Source organism: Toxoplasma gondii, chromosome VIIb, assembly GCF_000006565.2.
Source record: "Toxoplasma gondii ME49 chromosome VIIb, whole genome shotgun sequence".
NCBI classification, from domain to species: Eukaryota; Apicomplexa; class Conoidasida; order Eucoccidiorida; family Sarcocystidae; genus Toxoplasma; species Toxoplasma gondii.
Window position 1 is genome coordinate 2544655 of NC_031475.1, and position 22658 is coordinate 2567312.

General features: G+C 51.5%; 2 protein-coding genes across 2 annotated transcripts; one reads left to right on the top strand and one right to left on the bottom strand.

Annotated features, from left to right (window-relative positions):
- Positions 1-1956: 1956 nt before the first annotated feature.
- On the top strand, positions 1957-10578 carry TGME49_259990 (SAC3/GANP family protein; the record flags this gene model as incomplete). Its single annotated transcript, XM_002365141.1, has 10 exons — positions 1957-3261; positions 4158-4225; positions 4365-4510; positions 5111-5414; positions 5882-6080; positions 6586-6768; positions 7186-7458; positions 8461-8533; positions 9240-9426; positions 10389-10578. 10 exons carry the CDS (start codon positions 1957-1959, stop codon positions 10576-10578), a joined length of 2928 nt encoding a protein of 975 aa, XP_002365182.1.
- Positions 10579-12784: 2206 nt separating this feature from the next.
- Positions 12785-20737, bottom strand: TGME49_259980 (DnaJ domain-containing protein; the record flags this gene model as incomplete). The annotated part of the gene is made up of 11 exons (XM_018781225.1): positions 12785-12808; positions 13422-13486; positions 14153-14255; positions 14858-14992; positions 15287-15355; positions 16220-16253; positions 16893-16996; positions 18186-18314; positions 18790-18852; positions 19518-20144; positions 20660-20737. The coding sequence occupies 11 exons, from the start codon at positions 20735-20737 to the stop codon at positions 12785-12787; spliced, it is 1431 nt and encodes a 476-aa protein (XP_018637060.1).
- Positions 20738-22658: the final 1921 nt, after the last annotated feature.

Below are 22658 nucleotides of genomic sequence, written 5' to 3' on the forward strand. Positions count from 1 at the left end.
TGTCGCTAAGCCGTGTTGCCTCGTGCACGGTCTCTCCTCGCGTCGTGTGCGGTGACGTTTTCTTAAGAAGGCGTTCCGTTGCAAACTGGTCTTGGTTCGTTATCCGTGCCGAGGGAGGTTCACGCTCTGCTCTTCACTCGTTGTTCTGTCTCTCGCTCCTCGTTCCCGTTGCGTGCGCTTTCCATCTCTCTCTTTCTCTTTCTTCCTCTCTTCATCTCGCTTCTTCTCTTCACCGAGGGCGCTGTCCTCCGCTGCAGAGAGTCTCTGGAGCCCGAGCTCAGGGCTCCGGCTTCAGAGTCCTGACTGCCCTCGCGATTTACGTGCTCAGGCTCTCTGTCGGGGAAGTTTCTTGGGTCTGTTCCTCGCTGCGCAGAGTCGATGGAAGGGTTGTGCTAGCAGAGAAGCGAAGACACGAGGAGCTGTGAAACTCCCCACGCATGAGAGGTAAGTGGTTCCGTCAAGAAGATCTGGAGAGAACGCTCTGGCGGGAGAGCGACGCAGGTGACGGGGTGAGATTCTCGTGTTGATCGAGCGGTTTCTCCTTCGAGAGCCGACTTGGAGCTCTCACAAGGAACGTCGGAAGTGTTAGAGCGCAAACGACGCGGCTCGCGGGAGACCGAGGCCGCGCCAAACGCCGAGAGCGACGACAGGGCAGTTATCTCTCCAAACAATATTTTTTCTCACTGTTTCGCACGTGTTCTCGCCTCGAGTTCACAGTCACTCACCTCCAGCAGCAGTGACTCTGTCGCTCTGTCACTAGGAGGCGTCACCTCTGAGACAGGCGCATTCGTAAGTTCTCTCTGGGGAGTATCTACACTGCGAATTCGACTCCTGCTTCACCACGTGAAGGTCTTGGGTCACCGAGTCGAACGACTTCTACTGCGCTGCACATCCGCACCGTCTCAGAGCCCTGTCTCACGCCCTCTCACCCCGCTGTCTTCCCCGCAGTGTCTGGAGTGCGAGGGACGAGAGCGCGCAGAAAAGAGACCCGACAGGAGACGCAGAAACCGTTTTCGCGTTTCCGTCGAGTCCTTCGTGTGCGGGGGACCTCGCGCGTCCAGGCGGTGTGCACTCTCTGTTGTGCCTCCTGACTTGCATTCGTACCAGCCTCGCGTTCGCTTCTGCGGTAGGCGGAAGCGCTCAATTTGTTCACAAAACGAAGCTTGAGACAGCAGGGATCGAGGGAACAAAGGGTGAGGAAACAGAGTTTGAGGCGACTGAGTTCGAGCGAAGAGACAGAGGAGAAGGAAGCAACAGGAAGAGGGCGATTCTCCGTCTGCTTTAGAATATCTTCAGCTGCATCCACACGAACACATTGGCATTGAAACTGCAGATGATACAGCGTGCATGTCGTCGAATAAACGGCGACTGCAGAAACTTCTAGGCACTCTCGGCCTCTTGGGCGTATGAAAGTTCGTCAGATCGCGGTGGCGTTTCATCCTCTTCTTGGCACCGCCTTCCTGCACCCGCTGGCCTGCAGCGCCTTACTCGCTCTTGGGGGGCGGCGAGGCGCGCCTCAAGCGTCTTCCTCACCTCACCCTCCCAAACGTGAATCGCCGTGCTGGACTACCCTGGGGCTTTCAAATCGCCCCTTCCGACTGCTGTTTTTCTTGCCGTTTCTCAACTTTGCATCTCAGCTTTGTGGTGGTGGGCGAGATTGTAGTTCACACCGAGGCCCAGCGTTCTGGATCTTGTTCCTTGGCTGTAGCCAGGCAAGGGCGCACTGCCAAGATCGTCACGTAACCACCCTACAGCTGAAGGGTCTGGCAGCCGCCTCAGCTCGACAAGTTCAGAGACACTTGTTCTTCCGAAGTTCAGGAAAGCCTTTTCCTTGCAAGGAAAGGAGCTTCTTCTGCTTTCTTCCAGAGTAAAAGAGTGCCTTTTGCGGTTTCCGCCTGTTGAGGTGCGTCTAACCGCTTCCGCGTCTCTCTCCAGGTTGTGTCTGCAGGCGTCTCGATGGCGGGTGCAGGGCCTGGAGTGACGCTGGGACTGCCGGGCCTCTGGACCCCGCATGAGGGGGTGGCCGCCCCGGGAAGTCCCCCACACACTTTGGGAGGCGCAGTGGGGACCGACCTCCAGGCTGGGGGCGCAGCCGGCGCGCTGTTCAACCCTGCAGCAGGCGCGTACATGACCATGGAAGCTTACCTCGCGTATGCCTACCAGCAGTACACAAATCACTACTACGGGATCGCGAGGCAGACAGCTCCTCATGAAGTCGCCATGCAGCAGGCGCGAGAGTGCGTGGAGAAGTTGAAGGCGAGTGGCTTCTTCGAAATGGTCAAAACGCGGTACCAAGCGACTCTCGCGGCCGCTGGGTCCAGTGTAAGTACACCCGAGGTCCAGGCGCCGACGCCCGGCTCGACGGCCGCGCCCAACACGCCCGTGCCTCTTCAGGCCGTGAGTCCGTCCACGCAGGAGGCGCAGCGGGCTTCGCAGCAGGGGCGCGTCTCTTTTTCCTTCAAGTTGAAGGCGCCTCGAAGTGGCCAGCAGGAAGCGTCTTCCGCGTCTCAGCCGGCCGCGGCCCCCGCGACTTCGAGTGTCTCTGCAGCTCCAAGTTTCCCCGCTGGGCCTCCTGGTCCCGCCAGCCCCGCTACCCCTGCTCCTCCAGGCCCGCCGGGACTCGCAGCCCCCACGGACGCCTCCGCTGGTGCGACAGCAGCCACTGTTTGTGGGGCGCCAAGTTGGGGAGGTGGATCCGGAGCGATTCCGAGTTCTTCGCTGCCGAGTTATGCGGCGTATTACCAGCAGATGATGCAGACGCAGCAGCAGGTGTATGCCCAGCAGATGCTGTATCAGCAAGCCCAGCCCCAGCCGATGGTCTCAGCGCCGGCGGGTCCCCAGTTTTCCAACTCCTCGCCGTACCCTGCGACTCCGAATGTGTACGCGCCGCCGATGTTTTCGGGGTCCGCGGCCGGGACCCCGCCGCCCCCGCCCCCGCCGTTGCCGGGGAGCTCTGGCCCCGCGATGTCTGCGAAGGGAACCGGTCCGAGCCCCGGGGGAGCGCATGCAGCGAGGATCGAAAGCGCAGTCGAAGCTGCTGCGAAGGCGGCAGCGGCTGCGGTTGAGGCGAAACACCGCAGTGGCCAGATGACTCAGGGAAGCGGCGCAGGGACAGGCTTCGACATCGCGAGCGCGCGAGACCAGGCCCTGAAACGCGCTGCGGAAGTCACGAAAGACATCGAGCAACGACGGAAACAGCAACTCGCTTCCACCCAAGCTTTCGCCCTCTGGCTGCAAAAAGTCCACTCCACGCATTTGACGGTAAGTAGCGGGAGTCAAACGGTAGGTGGGAAAGGAGCGAAAGAAACGGCCATTTAGCGTCGATCCTGAACCGGACGAAGGATCACGACTTCTTCCGACGGATCGAGGTGGTGCCGGTCGGATGGCGGTAAACAAAGGCAGGTGTCTAGAAGACAGCTTAGGAACCGGCTGGATCGAGAGAGATTGGACTTTCCATTTCGAACGCCGCACTTCGCCTAAAGAACGTTCGAGGGCACGAAAATGTAGAGTGAACGCGTCTTCGGAGGAGAGTATTACCATAGTGGCTTTCCTCCGTTTGGAGAGGAATACGATATATAGTCAGCGTTTCCTGTGTGCGGTGAGTGGGTTCCAAGGCGTGCACGTACGTATATATATTTTTATATATTTTTATGTATATGAGTGTATGTTTCAAGGCTAGACCGTGTATGTCTCTGCAGTTCGAAAGGTCTTTCTTTCGTGGACGAACTAGAGGGTGAATCTGGGCGTCTGGAGACTCCTTCACAGCTGTCGCCGTTGGCTGTCTGTATCTCATAACTAGAGTCCCGTTCAGACCTTTAGGTACTGGATTGTCTGTTGTTTTTGAGTCTTTTTACAATGACGTGAACTCGCAAGACCACCGATGTTAACGGACTGGTCCTGAAGATCACCGGACAACACACTGTCAACAAGAAAGGCCCCGACTCAAATTGAGGGGTCAAAGAGCCACAGGTCTCAGGTCGGCATTCATGGCATCGCCACAATTGTTCCTAATTCGAAATCCCATGCATTTCACAGAATGTGTCGCCCCCCACCATGTTTTTTATCTCGATTCCTTGATTCTCATGAGGAGGCCTTCCACGGGGGCTTCGAGCAGACTCAGAGAAAGTTCTGTTTGCGCCGTGCCACACTGTTCGCAGGGAGACAAGGCGCTCCAGTGGCGACGAACAGTCAATCTCTTCAGCCAAAAAGTGACAAACGAATACAGGTGAGAGCTCCTGCAGTTTCGGGTCGAGCTGTCTGTACACCTGAGAAGACGGAGGTTCCGCGAGTCGCAGGTTCCGCGGCTGCTCACTTCTCCTCTAGGCGCCTCCACAGAGAAGTTCGTGTTTTTGTTTTTTGAACAGACTCGGGTTTCATGGAGATCGAGACTGGGCGACTTACCCGGTTCCGTCGGAGGAGCAAATTCAGAGCGAAGTGACGAAAATGAGTTTCCAGGTGGACAACATGGCGACCTCCGGAAAGGCCACCAACCGAAACACGGCGAGTGCTGGTAGGCGTCCCTCCTTTCTCTTTTTGACTTCTAGAGTGTCCCTGAAAGTCGTACTGAAGGTTTTTTCTCGAATGCACGCATTGCTTGTTTGGAGCATAGCGGTTTCATTATTCTGTTGATACCCCGAGAGTACTACTTTGTAGTGAAGGCAAGCGTTTTCTCAGACTGTTGAATTGTTTATTGTTTCCTTCAACCTGTAGACAGCACGCGACGGCGAATCTGCAGAGGGAAAACAGTGCGTGTGTCCAGGCACTGACATAACACTGTGGTTTTTCGGAGAGCAGTTCATGATCAGATTTGTTTTATCTCAGGTCACTGCACTTTCTTCGAGTGTCTGGTGGCGGATCGACCCAGAGTGACGTCGTCGACTGTATCGCTAGTTGTGCGGAACCGGAGGTTGCATGCGTCTCTGGGATCATGTGTTTCCGAATTTGTCTGCTTTACATCTTCAGTATCCGTTTTCTCCGTTGGCAACGCGCGCGCGCTGGAGCAAGCTTTCCTGTATTCCTTCTGCTCCTGGCGTCTCTTTCTCTCTGTCCACGCGTTCGTCTCCTTTGTGAGTTTCTTCGTTTTTTTCTTGCCACACGTTGTCGCCTGCAGATCCGTATGCCTCTCTTCGCGGCCCTAGTTCAGGGAGGCAGAACAGACGAGATTCGGAGCGAAGCCGTGAGAGCCGAAGTCGCAGCCGAAGCCCGGTGTACGGACACTCCGGTTTTCGACGCGGAAGAAACGAGCGAAGTGCCTCGTATCGCAGCCGACGCCACTGCCAGCAAAGTCCTGCAGACAGCTGGAGAGATCGAGAAGACACGCCAGACGACGCACGCAGTGTCTCAGCAGACAGCCGAGGGAGAACAGGCGAGGACGACTTCATTTCTCTCACAGACAAGAGGGAGAGAGGATTAGCGTAAGCGAAGGGATCCGTCTCGAAGACAGGGACGGGTTCACAGGGAAGAGAGAGTCTACGAGAACGGAGCGACGAAAGCAAGGCTCTTTTTTGTGTGTCGGAATAGCGATTGGCGGAGATTTTGGCACACATCCCGGCTGTGATGACGGAGTGGAGAATTTCTTTTGGCGCGATCTTCTCTTCCTCGTCCCTGTGGTCATCCGTGGTCTTTCGGACTGCTTTCCTCGAAGTTCTGTGCAGGGACGAAAGCGTCGGTTTCTGCTCACTTGTCGCATCCGGGTGTCCGTGTGTGAAGCCGCAGGTCTAATTCCTGTGCCTCTGTTCTCGCGTGTCGTCGTTTTCGCTTTCAGCAACCTGTCAGGGAAGACAGACTCTCGAAGGTGCCTGCGCCACTACCTGCGTTTCTTTGGCAAAGACTCGAGCAACTTTGAAACGGGCCTTTCTGTCGCTGATGTCTCTGTGCGCAGGAGGTCCAAATCGAGGGCGCGACAAGTGCATCTGCGGCGCGAAGGAAAGGGAGAGAGATTGGGAGGTGCCGAAGCAGTCCGAAAAGATGTCCCCATGATGCTGATTAAATGCACCCCTCAAGAGGAACAGAAGCGTCTTCAGCGAATGAACAGATTCGGTGCAGGTTCATCGTCGGGCTCCACTGCCCCGTCGGCGAAGGTAAGACAAGCAGACGGATGCAAACAGGAATCATTGGAACGGACACACACGCGCAAGTAGACGTTGGCATGAACATATCTGTGCATGTGGAGAGACCGAGACAGCTATGTATAGGGGGATGGATCAGCTGATCGAGAGATAGGTCGATGCGAGTGGATGAACAGGTAGGTTGACGGACAGGCAGACAGAGCGACATAGACACGAGAGGTAGATGTAAATCGGTGGGTAGGTAGAGACTGGTAGACAGAGGGGAAGTGCATAAATTGGATCTTGAGAGATACGTTTGAAGGTAAGTAGGTGTGTAGGTGTCCCGTGCGTGTCGTTCAAGTCTTTCGTCTTCCTTTTTTCAGAAAAAAAACTGGTCTTCGGACTCAAGACGCTTGCGTCTTTGCTTCTCTTCGCCATCATTCGGATCCCTGCCGTCGCCGTGTTATTACCGGTGGAAAAAAAGAGGTTCCCGCGCGTTCCGGAAAGTGAGCTCGGTTTGCTTCTGTTCCTGCCGCAGGAGAACCCTCTCTGGAAAGTCTCGTGGACTCCCGAGGGCGGGGCCTCGCCCTCTGCGTCCGCCGGCGGCTTGTCGTGGCAAGAAAAACTCGCAATCGCCAAGAGCACAGAAAAGATCGTTGGAACCAGCACGGCTCTCGAAAAGAATTACCTGCGCCTCACCAACGCCCCGGATCCTGCCACGGTATCCAAAGAAAACGCCACACGGCACACATGCAGCCGTACACAAAACACGCTTGTCTTGTAAACCACATACAAACCTGTATCTATGTTCACAGTGTTCGCAGGTCCTACACCCATACATGGACATATATATATATATATATATATATCAGCCTCCATATTCATCCATCTAGCTATATAAATGTACATATATCGCTATTCAATTTGTCTTATATCTAAAGAAGTACGTCTTTTCTATCCATATATATATATATATATATATGAATAAACATGTGTATCAGTTTTGTGTTCACACCGTTGTGCAAAGGTGCAGAGACTCATTTTTGTGTTCGATATGCGCGTCACGGCTTAAAGGAGAAAATAAAGGGTCAAGTGAGCTCTGGGCGGGGCGACTTTGACGTTCTCTGTTTTTCTTCAGGTTCGGCCTCCGGAGGTTCTTCGGCGATCCTTCGAGTTGATTTTGCGGAAGCACCGCGAAGGCGCGTCGTGGCGATATGTGGAGGAGCAGTTTCGCAGCATGCGACAAGACCTGACAGTGCAGGGAGTGAAGGACGAGTTCTCGAGAAAAGTGTACGAGACTAACGGGAGACTTGCGCTCAGCTACCACGACTTAGGCCAGTTCAACCAGTGCCAGACGCAACTTCGGGACCTGTACAAGCGCCTCCAAGTTCCAGAGGACGACCCAGAGCGAGTGAGAGGAAGCTGGAACGTTTTCCATTATTTTGGTGTCAAACGCAGGTCTGTGTGTATGGTTAAAGATACAAGCAATCCTTTCCACGCAAGGGGAGGCAAACAAAGGCCAACGGGGGCCGAGTCGGAGTGGTGGGAATTGCGACGTTTGTTTCCTTAAATTGCCGGACCAGATTCGGGGCTGACCCTCCAGCAGGCTTAACACGCGTAAATCTCCGTTTTTCAGTTGAGGATGAGTGGACGCTGTGCGTTAGACGAATTTCTTCGGTAAAGAACGAACTTCCACGCAGAGACGAAGAGGGAAACGCTCGAATGAAAACTCCTCAGTGTCGCCCAGGGCGTTGCGGTTCCTTTTTATTGGCTTAGCAGGCTTGCTGTTCCCTCTTGCGTGTATATATACAGTCGAGAACTGGTCAGATGCGTTGACATGCTTGTGTGGTTCAGTAAAAGAACGGCTCATTTTATATTTAAGAGGGAGAAAGAACGAAACGTGATAGCGGTCAGGAGAAACAGAGAGTCAAGAGACACCCACCGGGAATTGTTCGGAGGGAAAAAGAGACTCGGGTGAATAGTTCTCAAACCCCAACCTGTGTTCACAAGACGAGCCGAGATGCTGATTTCCACGTTGATAGTCTCCTCGACCTTGGATCCGTCGCCAAAATGTAGCAACCGCATTCAGAAACCGTTCTCGGCAAATAACAGTTGAGCTTGGCATTTGTCGGACCCATGATGCAAATCTTCGGTTCAGACTCTTTTTCAGAAAAGAAGGGGTCGGATGCATCGTTATCCAAAGAAGAGGCTGTCTTTTTATTTCTGTAAAAGAACGCCCAGAAGACGGGAGAGCACGGAGTCGTGGGACGGACAGACACTTCATCAGGAGCGTAACCAACGCATGACCGGGTCGCCTTTTGGCTTTTTCGTATCAGTCTTTGGTGTTTCTCCGCTGTGTGCGACGCGTTGTTTTCCACTTCTTCCTTTGAAAGTTTCTGCCCTTGATCCGCAGCTCGAATACCTCTGCTACCGCTTGGTCTACATGGCGCTCCAGGGAATGCGTCTGGACGTTTTGCGCGTGATGTGTAAGTCATTCTCAATCTATGGCGTGAGAATGCATATTTTTCGCCGCACTCAAGGATTAACTTTGTTGGCTCTTGGCTTGGTAGATGGACACCACGTACAGCCTGAGAACGCGATGGATAGAAGCGGTCTGCATTCACAGACGTCTGTGTGCGTGCTGCTAAAACCGTCAGTGTGTACAGATTTATGTACAGATGCATGTATATACATATACATATATATATATATATATATGTATGGATATATAGAGTGAGGTACAAACCCACAGAAGTATAAGTAAGGGGAGATATGAATTTACATCGTATATCTGTAAATCTTTGTGTATCCATGTGAATATAACAGTAACTGCGGGCTGGCAAGAAGGCGACGATTAGGTACCACATTCTGCACTTTGTGTTCGTGGAACATCTCCAGAGTCGAGCATGCATCCGTGGCAGCAGGGAAGTATGGAGCTTTCTTTTCTCGTAGATTTCCTCTCACCGAAGCCGAACTCGGGTCTTCATTGATGCCCTGCATGCGCCTTATATTATGCAGCGGCCGGTCTCCGCCGGTGTTGCCGACGAACGTATCGCACCTTTTGAAGTGAAAAAAAGACGGGGCGAAAGCAAAGGGCATCCGTGGCCAAGCATCCGTTTTTTCGGAAGCACACTTTGCTTCTCTTTTCTTTGTCTATTTTTTCTTTTTCATCGTTTTTTTTATTTCGTTCAGCGGAAATGACAGCTGCGGAACGAGGAAACTCGAGCGTGGTGTATGCGATGAAAGTTCGTCGAGCACTTGCAGACGGGAATTTCCGTCGGTATTTTTACCTCGCTTCAATCGGCCCTCACCAGACCAAGCATCTCTGTGAAATCTTTGAGCCTCGCGTGCGCATGCTTGCCCTCGTTACGCTAGCCAAGTGAGTGGGGAAAAAGCTGAGGATTAACGCTTGATAGAAACGAATTGTTTATGAGTCAGCTTTCCCCGGGGAGTATGTACCTCCCAGGATATGCGGAGGCTTCCGAGGACCAACTCTGGATTGAAGCGAACCGTGTGTTTGTGAATAAGCTCTTCTGCGGGGAGTTTTACAGACAACGCGTTAGACCCGTGGTGTGTAGATCTTGGCCGTCGTTGTTTCCGGCATTCCTTCACTGTGTTCGCAGAGCACCGTGAGGATAGACATGGTGCTTGGCCGGCATGTGCCTACTTGAATCCTGAGAGTACCTGTTGGAGTTTCCTTTTTCGATGAACTTGGAGAGGCAGACTCGCATCTCTCTAGGAACTGCACAGTTTTTAGGAATGCATGCTTTCGTTCGAAAATTAGAAATTAGAAGATTCGCTGTTTCAAGAAACGCTTGTTGACTGCGGGGATATGGTAAAACAGCTGTGAGATCAACGATCGTGTTTGTGTTTCTGCTGATGGTGGATTTCTAAACACATCCTTGCTTTCAACCGAGCATCTGGAAATCATCAAGAGAGGAAAAAGCGACACAGTTGAGACTGTCCCCGATGGGCTCAACCGAACGGGACTCAATCGGGAGCGGAAACTGAATTAATTGAAGGTTTCCGAACTCGCTGAAATTTCTACTGAAACAGGATCTGCGTTTTAATGTAACCGAGATCATCGGGTGAAGTCGTGTTGCTATTTCAGTTTTCCATCTCACGCTGTGTCCTCATACAGGGAGAGAGGCTGCGGGATCAGTGTAAGGGGAAGACGACGCCTGACGTATGCTGTTCCTTTCCTCCTCATCGCACCCAGGTCTGAACTGGGTTGTTTTCTGCGTTCTGGGTGATTTCTGTAGGGTCGATGTCCGATGCTTTTTCCTTCGCAGCGTTTTAAAGGCGTGTTTCTGTTGGACTGTGGTTTTCTTTTTTTTTCAGAGCGTCTCTCGTGCTGCAGCCGAAGCAGCTGCAAGCGGAACTGAACTTCTGCGATCTGCAGGAAACGATGGATTTCCTCACTCGCGAGGGGGCAGTCTTCAACCCAGACGGGAAGGTCGACAGCAAACGGAGTCTGCTGAATTTCGAGAAATCCTCTCTTTTGTCGAAGAAAGTCAAGGCGATGGGATGAGGCTTTTCAACAGCGTTTTGCCCCACACGCTCAAGAGTCGAGGAATGAGAACGGTTGCCTCTCCCATCTTCAACCTCGGCCAAGACGAGGCTAGAGAAACACCTCGTATGGGCAGGACTTTTACGACTTCACAGCCCTCTCAGACACAAAAGAACGCGTGATGGCGGAGCACAAAAGTAAATGCCGCCTAGTTTGTTCCTTCAGTCTGTGGTCTTACTATCTCTTTGTCAGACTGGGAGGAACTCGCAGAGAGCACAGCAGCAGAGGAAAGGGGGGAACTCATCCACATTTGGATGTATCGCGTTGCTAAGGCGACCTTTGTCTCTTTTCGTGAGAGGGGTCGTGAGGATTCGCGAAACATCCTAAACGTTCATTGCTCAGCATTTTTGTATTCAAGCGCTGCAGAGAGTGCACTGCTCAGATACGTGCGATTCACAGTCCACCTTCAGAAGCAGTGCTTCCACTTGGTCACTCCAGGAGTCCTCCACCTCGTGGTACAGACTCCTCAGCAGGAACGTATAAATACTCAGGCTTCAGAGACGCCTGCTCCCAGGAAGATTGGCCTGAACGTAGTCGCGTCCGAGCAGTCGTTTGCTCTTGCTGTTCATACTAGCGGTGACGGTCATCAACACCTGAGCGTAGCGTTTCTTCGTGGCTGCTACCTACTCTGAGGCTCTTCATCCCCAGGTCCTCCTTAGAGTGCATCATCCCCTCTCCTCCACGCCATTCCTCCAACTCGTCTCTCGAGGCCTTTCTGTTTCCACTTTAGAGTGCTCATCGACGAGCGTGCACCGGGTAAACAGATTTCCGAGACTAGAGTGAGTCCAACGCGCAGTATATACACCCCCAGGTGGACTTCAGAGATCTCGCGGAAGTTCGCCGAGACACCTGCGGTAAAGTGAAAACCATTTGGCCGCTGTCCCTCTGGTGTGGAAGCCTGACTCCAGTTCCCAGCAGAGAAAACGCATGGGAAGTCCGGCGGAAAGGACCGCGAACTTTTGAAAAAACTGGAACCGGCTTCTGCTATTCGACCTGGGGACATGGAAAGCGGCGGCTCCACTTTTTGCCGATGTTCCTCGGTTTCTGGAGCTGCACCACTTTGCTTCATGTGCACTGAGAAGAGGACAGAAGCTATCGGCAAGAAATCGAAGCGGGGGTTTGAGATTCGTTCGTATTTTCCAGCACTCGGGACTTACACGGCATCCCTCGCGAGCGCGCCTTGATCTCATGTGTCGCTCTGCGTTTCAACTCTTTGATTTGCTTCTGACGCCTGTGGTCGGTGCTCTCCGCTTTTTCTTTGCCTGCGAGCTTTCACTCTGGTCCGCTGCCGCTAGTCCGCGGAGAAAACACCGGGAACGCTTCACTGTCGGAGGATCGTCGCCTTCCCAAACACTAGCCGAACAGGCAACGCCCGCGCGGAGATGCGTTAGAAACGACTCTTCAAGTGAAATGCGTGTCGAAGTGAGGTACACAGAGCTGCCTAGAAAACGCAGCGCGTCTCCGATACCGCGACTGAGAAACTCTTTCCGGTTACAGAAGGTTATACAGAACCAACGTGGGTCCTTCTTTCAGTTCAGGCACAGAAACCATTGATCCAGTCGCGTGCAATTGCGGGGAAAGCGCAATTGTGCAGCGCAGCCCCTGGTTGTGTCGCAAAAAAGATGCGGAGACGACGTCGACCACTCTACTCTTCCTTTCGCTCAAGGAACGCTAGGAATCAAGAAGATAAACCGTTCGTAGACTCGCGAGGTCAACCCCAAATTGTAGCGTCACTTCGAGCCTCTGTTTCGCGCTCTCTGTGCGACGCTCTGCTTCTAAAAAACACAGAGACGCACTAAACTGCAAGCCGTGCTCACTGCCACAAACGTTAGCATCCTTGCGGTTTGTTTTCTTTGCTATTCGGGGCCGTGCGCGACGAAATGAAAGAAAAAAAAACGAACCCCAGCGGCCCCCGGCTGTAACGGCGTCCCGCTCTTCACCTCCACCAGCCCTTCCTCCCCAAATTTCTATTTTCCACCCCGACTTTCTTCTGTTTTCCCGTCAAATTCCTCCCAGTTTCCATTACATTTCTCCTCTTTCCCCCAGGCTTTCTTCTCCTCCTTTCCTCCCATGTTCGCCCATGTTTCCCCAGCGCCGTCTGCACTCAGCTGCGCTCGAAGGAAACCTCGGGAATACGCGGACACGCAGTGTGTTCTGAAAAGAGCACCTAGCTCCGCCGCGTCCGTTGACTCTGTAAAGCAAAGCCACAAACAAGTCGAATCCATTTGATAAAAAAGTGATTCGTTGTACGTTCCAAAACAGCGAGAAAAACACAGAACCCCAGAAGAAAAAAAATATCTCGGCGAAGAGAAGGCACACGGCCGGACGCGCGCTTAAGCCACCACTCAAAGCAGACGAAACATAAAGATCAGAAAAAACGATCTCGTTCTTTTACGCATCTAGAAATAAAACAATACTGCATGCGTTTTGAGGCAGGCAGAACACACTAACATTTTTCCCAGTCTCCATGACGTTTTCTTTCTTGCAGCGCCCGAGGTGGAGGGAGCAAAGGCAATCTCAGAAAAAATTTCAGGTTCTTCTTCTGCAAATTGTGAGTCTTTTCTCCAGTTTTTCGTATCAACCGATTTTACGACTCATTTGTAAGACGTTTATATCTCAGCTCCTCTCAATGATCTAGATCGTCCAAAGAATACATAACACCCGCAGCAAAGATTCACCTCCAGGACAGCCGAAACGCAACCAGAATTCTGACTTCACCTTTCCACCTCTGTCGTTCATGTCTAACGTTGTGTCCGTCGAGCTTTCCTGTTTCTTAATGTTTGAAAACAAGAGTTTCAACCTACCCACAAGGAGTCGTAGATTTGACAGTGCGGACGAGGCCTGTCAAGGATTTCCCGAACTTTCGCTTCTGAGAAAAATCAGGCACCCCACAAGATCTCTGGAAAAAGCATTGGAAGGATACGAGACGCATGAAGCTCCACGGAACAGGGGCAAGATCGTGAAAGACGCAACATAACTTGGATCGGTATACTCAGACCTGAGTGGAAATCCGCGGAAGCGACAGTCAGCCACTGAATGTGTGAAATTGAATGTAGTGAACAGAGTTCCGATAAAAACTTCAGACACAGTCGTGCAAGAAGCTGTTTTTTGTAATTGGGGGCAACGAGAAACTACACCAACAAAGTGGACTGCCGAGAAACGGTGAACACGGGGAAAAGCAATACACAGAAACTGGCTCGAGTGCTTCCACCTTCGTAGAAAGGGAACCGAGGACACCCCCCAGCGAGCGGAACCAGACGCACCAGGAAAGTAAAGAAACCGAGGAAAAGGGAGAGAAAATGGAGACGATGTCTCCAGGTCTCTTCAGGAACAGGGCGAACTCTGAGGAACCAGTGCAAACGTTTACGTTGAACACCCGGAACACGGCGGGAATCACTCGAAACCACATTAGAAGCTAAATATGCTACTTTTGCTTATATACGGACATATGAATATGTGTGTGCAGAATCGCAGAGCGATCGAGAAATGTAAAGAACGCTTGAGCAACTGAGACACACTGAAAACAGACACCGACCGGAGGCGCGATAGTAGTGTGCGACGTTCAACTGTCTGGACAGATCTTCTTTCTCTTTTTGGCATTTGCTGTGGTAAAACTTCAGCTCGATTGCCATCTCCAGCTGCGTAAAGGCAACAGAAAAAGAAACATACACGTACAAAAGGTCACCCAAAAAGAGAACGAGCCCTCATTATCCACACATGCATGCAACCCGACACTCGAACGCACATACATACAAGCGCTGGTCCTCGCGAATACATATCTCCCTTCATATACGAAACATAAAACCATACCTGAAGAGAAGCTTACACAAATAAATAGATGTATACAGATAAATATTTAACTATAATCATATATATATATATATACACGGATTCAAGCTATTTCTGTGTTCCAACTGTTTGCCCGTGCTCTGTGTCCGTCTTTCAATCGGTCCTTTCTCAATCCAAAGTCCTAAATATATATATATATATATATATATATCTTTTTACATACTGATAGAGAAACAGGTGAGCCAGTACGTGTAACAGAGAGAAACACGATGAATCGGCACCTGAATACATATTTGTATCTGGACATAACCATATCTGTTGACCGACAGATACATGTCGATGTACATGAGGAAGCACAACAGACACTTCAGATTTCATGGCCCTGAGAAGAGACAAGTCCGGTGGAGCTCGGGAAAGCATCTCGCTCTGTCGCGCGCGATCGGTGTCTCACATCTCTCAGCTTTTCGGATTCGTCGGGGTAATCTCGCCGAAAATACGGAGAGACGTAGAACCGCACGCTGTGGTAGCGTGTCAGACGATGCACGGGATAGTCGGACGTTTGCAGAAACGAGTACGGCGCTGTCGGCTGCACACAGCACAGCAAAGGAGACAAGCACTGCTGGCAGAAGATCACGAACGTTTAGACGCCCTGCCGCACATTCACGCATTGAAATGCTTCACATGTATACATGTAAATATATGCGTCTTGTACTGGGAGAGAAAGACCGCTACTCACTCAGGCATACAATACAAGAAAAAGACGCAACCACAAGAGAAAAGGTGAGCTGCAAATTCCGCGATGTGGAGACGAGAGAAAAAGAAGACGCAAAGATCCACTGGTGCGCGACTTAGGAAGACACGAAGAAGCGAAACAAATTACCTGCGTGCCAGAATGCGGGAAAAAGTTGCCGACGAACATGATGAGGAACATGATGGCCATCGGGAGAATCTGGAATTGAAGGAAACCCACATACACACACATAAACGCCACTCTATACACCGCGAACACAAGGCCAACACGGCACCCGAAAAGCATGGACTGACGGCCTCCAGATCTGCAGCAAGGTCCTCGTTCAGATGCATAGTGCTATATGTGAAGAAGGATCGCAGACTACTCGGTGTTCGCATGTTTCACTGAAACGTGGAGGCAAGTTCATTCTCGATCGAGGAGCCACGGGGGCAGGCGCCAGGCCCTTCAAAGCAACGTAAACACGAGCCGTTCGCACTGCAGAAATTCGTGAAAGAACGATGCTTTGCTCACTCAAAAAACTGTCAGCGAACCGAATTAAAATCGAAAAAAATGAAGTTAAATTTTTGAAATAATTTGCGCAACAACTCTACCCGAACTGGAGTACAGTGGACAGGAATCATCAGTGTGGATTTCGCAAAAAATCCGGAAGTCTACCGCATGCAGAGAGGAAGAAACAAGAGAAACCAAGGGATAAGATACCAGAGAGACACGTTTCCAGTGAGGAAAAGCATGAAAAGCGGATTATCGTTTGAGCCACGAACTGCTGCATATTAACAGTCCAGCAGTTTCGAATCTCCGAGATACTAGAGAAGTACAGCAACGCGAGTTAAACTTGAGTCACCGAAGAGGCCAACACCATTCACGGACATCTCGCAGACGGACGCAAAACAGTGACGAAAAAACGAATTCGAAACAGAAAACGTGGACGCACCCACAGACGGCACAAACCCAATCGGAAGCGACAGCCAGGACCGCGAGAGAACACAGTAGAAAAAGAAACGAGGACAAGTTAAGCAACTATAAAAGAGACTCGTGCATCACGAGCAACACGACGCGCCTCACTTGTAGAAGGTAATAAAGGCCTCCACCATGTTCCCTGTAAAAAAGACAAAGAAATAGGCACCAAGTGCAAAGCCATGCGAAAAGCGGAAAGGAACAGAGAGAGAGAACGCAGACATCTGAGACACAGAACTTTTCAGTGGCGTCATCTGATTCGGCTGTTACCAATCGCATGCAACGCGCCTGCAAGTTCCTCAAATTCCTTGTCTACTCCCAGACAACCCTTTTTACGCCACCACCAGATGCACGAAAAGGCAAAGTCGTGCGCACCGCTCCATCGAACATGTCTGTGTTAACAAGGAAGGTTCTGTTATTTCGATAGCGACACAAACATATCCATATATATATATATATATATATATGTACATGTATGTAAGCGAACATCTGTATCTGCACGTCAACACTGCGGCTTGTTTAAAGGCATGGTTGCTGTTTGTGTGCATCTCCAGCAAATGTAAGAGTAGAGGAGGAACGAGACGCAACAGAGAGAGAGCAACTGTGAAGAAAAATTGAACTGCGGAGTGCTGTAGTGCCACAGGGATACAAAGAACAGAAACTGCAATTTAATGAACGACGACAAGGAGGGCAGAGAGCGAAGAAAGAGGTCGCACTACTCTGTAGAATATCTAAGACGTGAACATGAGAAAAGTAAAAGAATGTGGAGACAACGACCTACTCTCCGTTCCCTCTTTGAGGCCGCCTCTGGTAGTAGTAGCGCGTCTGCCCGCGTCCTCGACCTGGGTCGCCCATGGTAAAGCCAAAGAAGGCTTGAAATAACTCCTGCATGCAGCGTTCAGCCGAAACAGAAAAAGAAGAGAAATGACTTTCAATGCACCCAGCAGCACTCTGGACTGGATGCCCAGAAACGTTCCTCACGTGTCACCGCTGCAGCCCTCGAGGTAGTAGAGTGCAACGCAGAACAAGTTGTCGGTGCATGCATCAAAACGCAGGGTGAAGAGGCGGAAACGAAGAAACGAACGCGAGACGGAAAAGCTGGCGCTTCGCTTCGAAGTGTGTCTGTCTGAGAGACAGTACTCTTTATTCTGCGAACCGCACTCCCTGCAGACCTGAAGGCTCCTTTACTACCGGAGACGCTGTTGTCAAACAGGAACGAAGAACAAAGCGTCTCTGGCCCCAATACACATGAACCAGTTTGAAAAGAGGCTCTTGACACCTCATGTGCTCTCAGCGGGAAGTCTGAGGACGAAGTATCTCACGACTCCTGCAGATACCTCTGCGGGAAAAGCGCGTAAATCAGTGTAAAGACGCCGACTTCACGAACGCAAAGACGCAGCTCCACTAACTCGGTTGTTACAGCAAGAAAATCAAGGCATCCCATCCTACAAGGCATGGGCATTCACTCCAGTCTTATCACGTGTATCATTGCCGCGGATGTGCCAGACACAATGGAACTTTCCACGTTTTTCCGCGGCTCTCTTTCGCTTCGAACGTCTGCCCCAAAGGCGGACTTATCTGTGAACGCTTTTCTCTTCTCTTTAACAGCACAACGAATACGGGGGGCTCCAGCGTTTTTGTACAGAGACGCAAGGCCCGTACAGCGGGAGTCTTTACTACGAGGTGGACCACTGGTTTAGATCTTGAAGCTCTCTGTTCCGGCTGCAATTCTTGACAGTTCGACTTCCCCCCTGTCGTGAGCACCGTGCCAACTCTACGGACCAAAGCTTTCCACGCAGCTGAACAAGCAACGAAGGCCAAAGCGAAAACAAGCTCGCGAAAGCGTGGACGTCATCCTCACGGTCGCATGCACGAAACGCAGTTGAAGCAGCACGAGAAAGAGTTCTTCCTGTCTCCTGGAGGTCAATCGTCACCTGGGTGTCGCCTCACTGCTCGCTGCTTGACAGTAAACGTTGCGAATTCAAATGATGAACGTCAGCTGGGGCTGGGATCGCCAGCTTTGACACAAAGCGAAACGAATGGTCGACTCTGGACTCTCGAAACATTCTCTCACCTCAGGAGTGATTCCTTCCTCCTGACGATAGCGCACCCGCGTTCCTCCATTCGCCGCCTCTTCCTCCCCGTGTTGGTCGTAGCGGCTTCTCTTCTCGGGGTCGAGGAGGCACTGGGAGACCTTTGAGACCTGAGAAAAGACATTTCGTCGCATGCAGTGTTACAGTGACGGAGACGCCTTCAAAGCAATCCGTCTCCACGCCGCAGAAGCAGTTCGAGCTTCACTGAAGAATGAAAATCCTCGGGTCGTTCGTTGACTCCTTGTGATCGGGAACAAGAAGCAGAAACTGACTTCACTCGGTGTCTCTGATTTCACCTCACGAATTACGTTTTAGAGACGACGCGATTGCCCGACCCAGGACAAAGAGGGATTCAGGTTTTAGCGAACCACGACGCTCCAGGCACTGACTAGCTTGTCATTATAACAAAGAAAACGCACACCGTGCAGCGCGGCTGCAGAGATGAAGACGGCTCAGTGCTTGCATGCAGCAGAATGTGGTGTTCCGAAGAAGCAGCGAGTTCGACGAGGGGAAGGGCAAAGCCTGCAGTTCGTTTTCTCCCCCGATATGCAGGGTTTCGGTCTCCTTTCTGAGGTTTTTTCCTACCTTCTTGAACGCCTCTTCCGCGTGAGGAGCACGGTTTTTGTCGGGGTGAAGTTGAAGTGCCAGCTGAGGATAAAACAGAGAAAACGTTTTCGCCACGATTTCGCGACTTCAACCAAAAGCTCCGACGAACAAAAGTGGAGCGCGAGCAGTATGTTTAAATCTTCAAATTCTTTGTTGGCAGTGCAGCTCGAAAAAATGTTGTCTCGATCGCTTGACCGCGAGAGTCACCTCCTGCGACCTTCGGGGCTTCACAGCTCGAATCACACAGGAAACCCAGATTTACACAGCTGATACAAATGCCCGCAATCCACCGGCGCCTGATGAAACTCAACACCTCCGGTGGCCTCGCTGATCCATAACGGCGAATGTAAGATTGTCGGCACGATAGAGTCGCTGGTCACATGGTCGTGCACCTGATTCTACGCCATATCTTCACGTAAAACAATTAACGGCAGCCAGAGACACAGAATACCCGTCACTCCCCTTGTTCCACTCCGTCACCATAGCCTACTCTTCCATCTACTTGAATTTTGCGAGACAGATGTGTACATCCCGTACGATCTTCTGCATCCACACGTGTATGTATATGGATATATGTGTGTTGTGTGTCTACATCGCTATGCATAAACATATATATATATATATATATATATGAATGTGTACATGAATGTGTACATGAATGTGTATATGAATGTGTAGATGTGTGTATGACTTTTGAAGGACCTTACCTTTTTGTAGGCCTTTTTGATCACCTCGTCTGTGGCGCCTCTGTCGACCCCCAGAGTCTGGTAGTAGCACTTCGTGGTCAGGACTCGCGTGCAAAGAGCGACTTGTTCTGCGGTGTAGTTGCCCCGACTGGAAGCAGCAGCAGGAGTGCTGCTGCTTCTCGGAAGGGTCGACTCCGCTCTCTCTGAAGACGAGAACGAAGACGAGGACTGCGACCTAGAGCTGAAACTCGCGGCGACTTTGGGCTGTGCGTGCGTCGCATGCGTTGCATGCATGCGTGCGCCAGGAGAGCTGGAGTTGTCGGGGTCCGCAGACTCCGGCTTAACGTGGCTGCTGGAGTAGGCGCTGCTGTAACTGGTTCGTCTTCGCGCAGGAGAAGTGCCTTCTCTGTGGAGGCGGCTGCTCGCCCCTTCGCTGCCGTTCTCGTTGGCCTTCCCAGCAGACGTGGAGGGAACTTCCGGTGGCGCAGCACGCGCAGCCTCCCGCGCGCCTTGGCTTGATGAGCCCGAGCGAAAGCGAGGCTCCGACGACTGGGAAGACTCCTTCAATTTCGAGGAGCAAATCGATACATACGTCCCCCCCTCTGACGTCGGAAACATCCGCTGCGCACGCTCTGCCATTCGCAGGGCCTGGAAAAAGGAGGAAGATGCAGCACACAAACGCCTGAAAATGTGGAAACGCGGATCAAGGTCTCCTGTACATACAGACGGTGACACAGACAAATGGAGATGGAAAACAAAGACCTCAACCGCCAAATACAGTCTTACAAACTTAAACGCGTGCGAATACATGTATATGTATACAAGATACATATAATTTATATATATATATATATATATAGTGCTCGGTGGATCGAAATATGAGAGAAACCGCGGCAGACACGCGCGACAAGATGCCGCTGGATGCAGCACAGAGTAGACAACGGCGAAGGCATTACTTCTCTGTAGAGGAGAGGCAGAGAATAGAACATCACGAAGCCGGGGGATATGGAGATCTTTTCTCCTCAGAGACTTAAAAAAGACGAAACTGGAGTCCGAGCTCGAGGGCACAAGTCTCTCCGCGACATCTTTATTTCTTTGAGGAGAATAGATCTTTTTACGACGCGTGCGTTCTAACTTCCTTTTTCTGCCTTCTGCCTGCATACCTTTGCGAAGTCCTGGGACTCGAGGGCGCGTCTGGCCAGCTGGAGGCAACGCAGAGCCTCGTCTTTGTTGCCTTCCATTTGCCCTCCCTTTCCAGACGAGACGGAATGGGGTAGAACGGCCGGGATAAAGACCAGTGACGGTCGAGGGATCCTTGACCGTTGAAGACGAAAACGCAACGAAACGTAGAAAGCGAGGAAAAAGTTGAGAGCGGAAGAGATGTTGAGCTCCGATGAGAGAGAAAAGTTGCGACAACAAAAAGCGAGGAAAAAGTTGAGAGCGGAAGAGATGTTGAGCTCCGATGAGAGAGAAAAGTTGCGACAACAGGAAGAAGCAGAGGCAAAGAGAAACCCGCAGGCCAAGAGACGATGAAGAACTGGAAGCTCGCGCCAGAAATGTTCTGACACGTGGCGGGGAGGGAAGAAGGTCCCCAGACAGTCCAGAGACAAGAAAACCGGGGGCGAACAGGACAAAAGAGAGAAGAACGAGGTGACCTCTGACGGCGGAACACACAGTTTGTCAAAAAAATAAGTCAAAGAAGAGAAAACGGCAGAACGGATGTTCACCACGCCGCTGTCGAGAACCAGACCCAATAGGATGCACTGCTCGTGTCTCACTTTCGAAACGCGAGTCCGCCTTAAAACGCGGCTCCCTGAGGAGCCTCTCAGCGGAGAGAAAACGTCACGCTGTACCCTTCCCGTGCATCTTTGAGGATGAGAAGAATGAAGGCAGATTGCATGCGGACGAAAAACTCGTACGAAAGCGGGAGGCCACTATATGGATTCTTCATGAACTGGTTGTCTCGTCTGTACAGACGACTTAGGTCCATCTACGTGAAATAACAATGACTTTGCTAACAAAGGAAACGATCAACCTACGGTGAGATCTTCGCAGCAGAGAGAAAGCGGACAAGGACGGAAAAAACGAGGTGGAAACCACAGAAGAAAGGAGAAAAAAGTGAACTGTACATGAGCCAGAGAAGACTCGTCTCTTCTGGCAACTCAGCTCTCTCGTTCGCTTGGCCACGAAAGGCAGGCTTGGGCAAAGTCGCAGGGGAAAGTGCTAGACAGTCTGGCAGCGGGAGCCTTCGCGACGGGGGGGGGGGGAGACAGGGAAAAACGGCGAGGTCAAGAAATCGAGATGGACCGGAACTCAAACATGACGGAGAGAAGCAGACTCTGACCTTCAAACGATTGACAGATGAGGAATCAGGTGTGAGGGGCGGGTCTTACTGAAAACTGAAGAAGAGGAAACAAAAGTGAGCTGTACAGGTTGTCCAGAAGTCCCATGTGGATTCCAAGGTTGCAGATCGTCTAATAGCCTCGATCGAGGGGTGAAGGGCAAGAGAAGCAAACTGCCAGATCACAGGGGGCAAGCCTTTCGACTAGAAAAGATGACGATCCCTATACGACCTTTACAGTATAGACCGTCCTAAAGGCTTTCCGCAAAAGAGAAGAAACTGAGGCGAACGAGCTCCAAAGCCTCTTCAGCCTGCTTCTGGATTAAGACAGGACACACGATGCCTGCTTTTCTTTTGTGGACATGCTGAAACGCGTCAATACACACGAGAGGCACCGGACGACGGGCTAGTGTTTAAAACGAGGCGGCTCCTTCCGAGCCACCACGAAAAACCAAGCACTCTGTCTCTTTTTTCCTGTCTCAGTCTACAGAAGCAGACGGCGGCAGCGCGATCCGTTCTCCATCTGCACGTCGAGGTTCTTTTTCTCAGCTCCTGTTCAACATCTTGGGGGATTCTGGCGGCGTTGTCTCTGGGAAGACTGCGAGAAAAGTGGACGTCCTGGGTCGGAGCAGATCGTTGAGGATTCCCGTTTCCCGTAACAAAAAAAGCAGACGAGTTTTGCCAACAGAGCGAAGCGACAGGAAGGAATGTAGTTGCAGACGCAAGAAAACCACGTTTACACTGCGATCTTTTGAGAGAACACGACGAGACAGCTTCAAGAACGCCCCCCCCTATGTTGTACTGCAACCGTTACGCCGGTG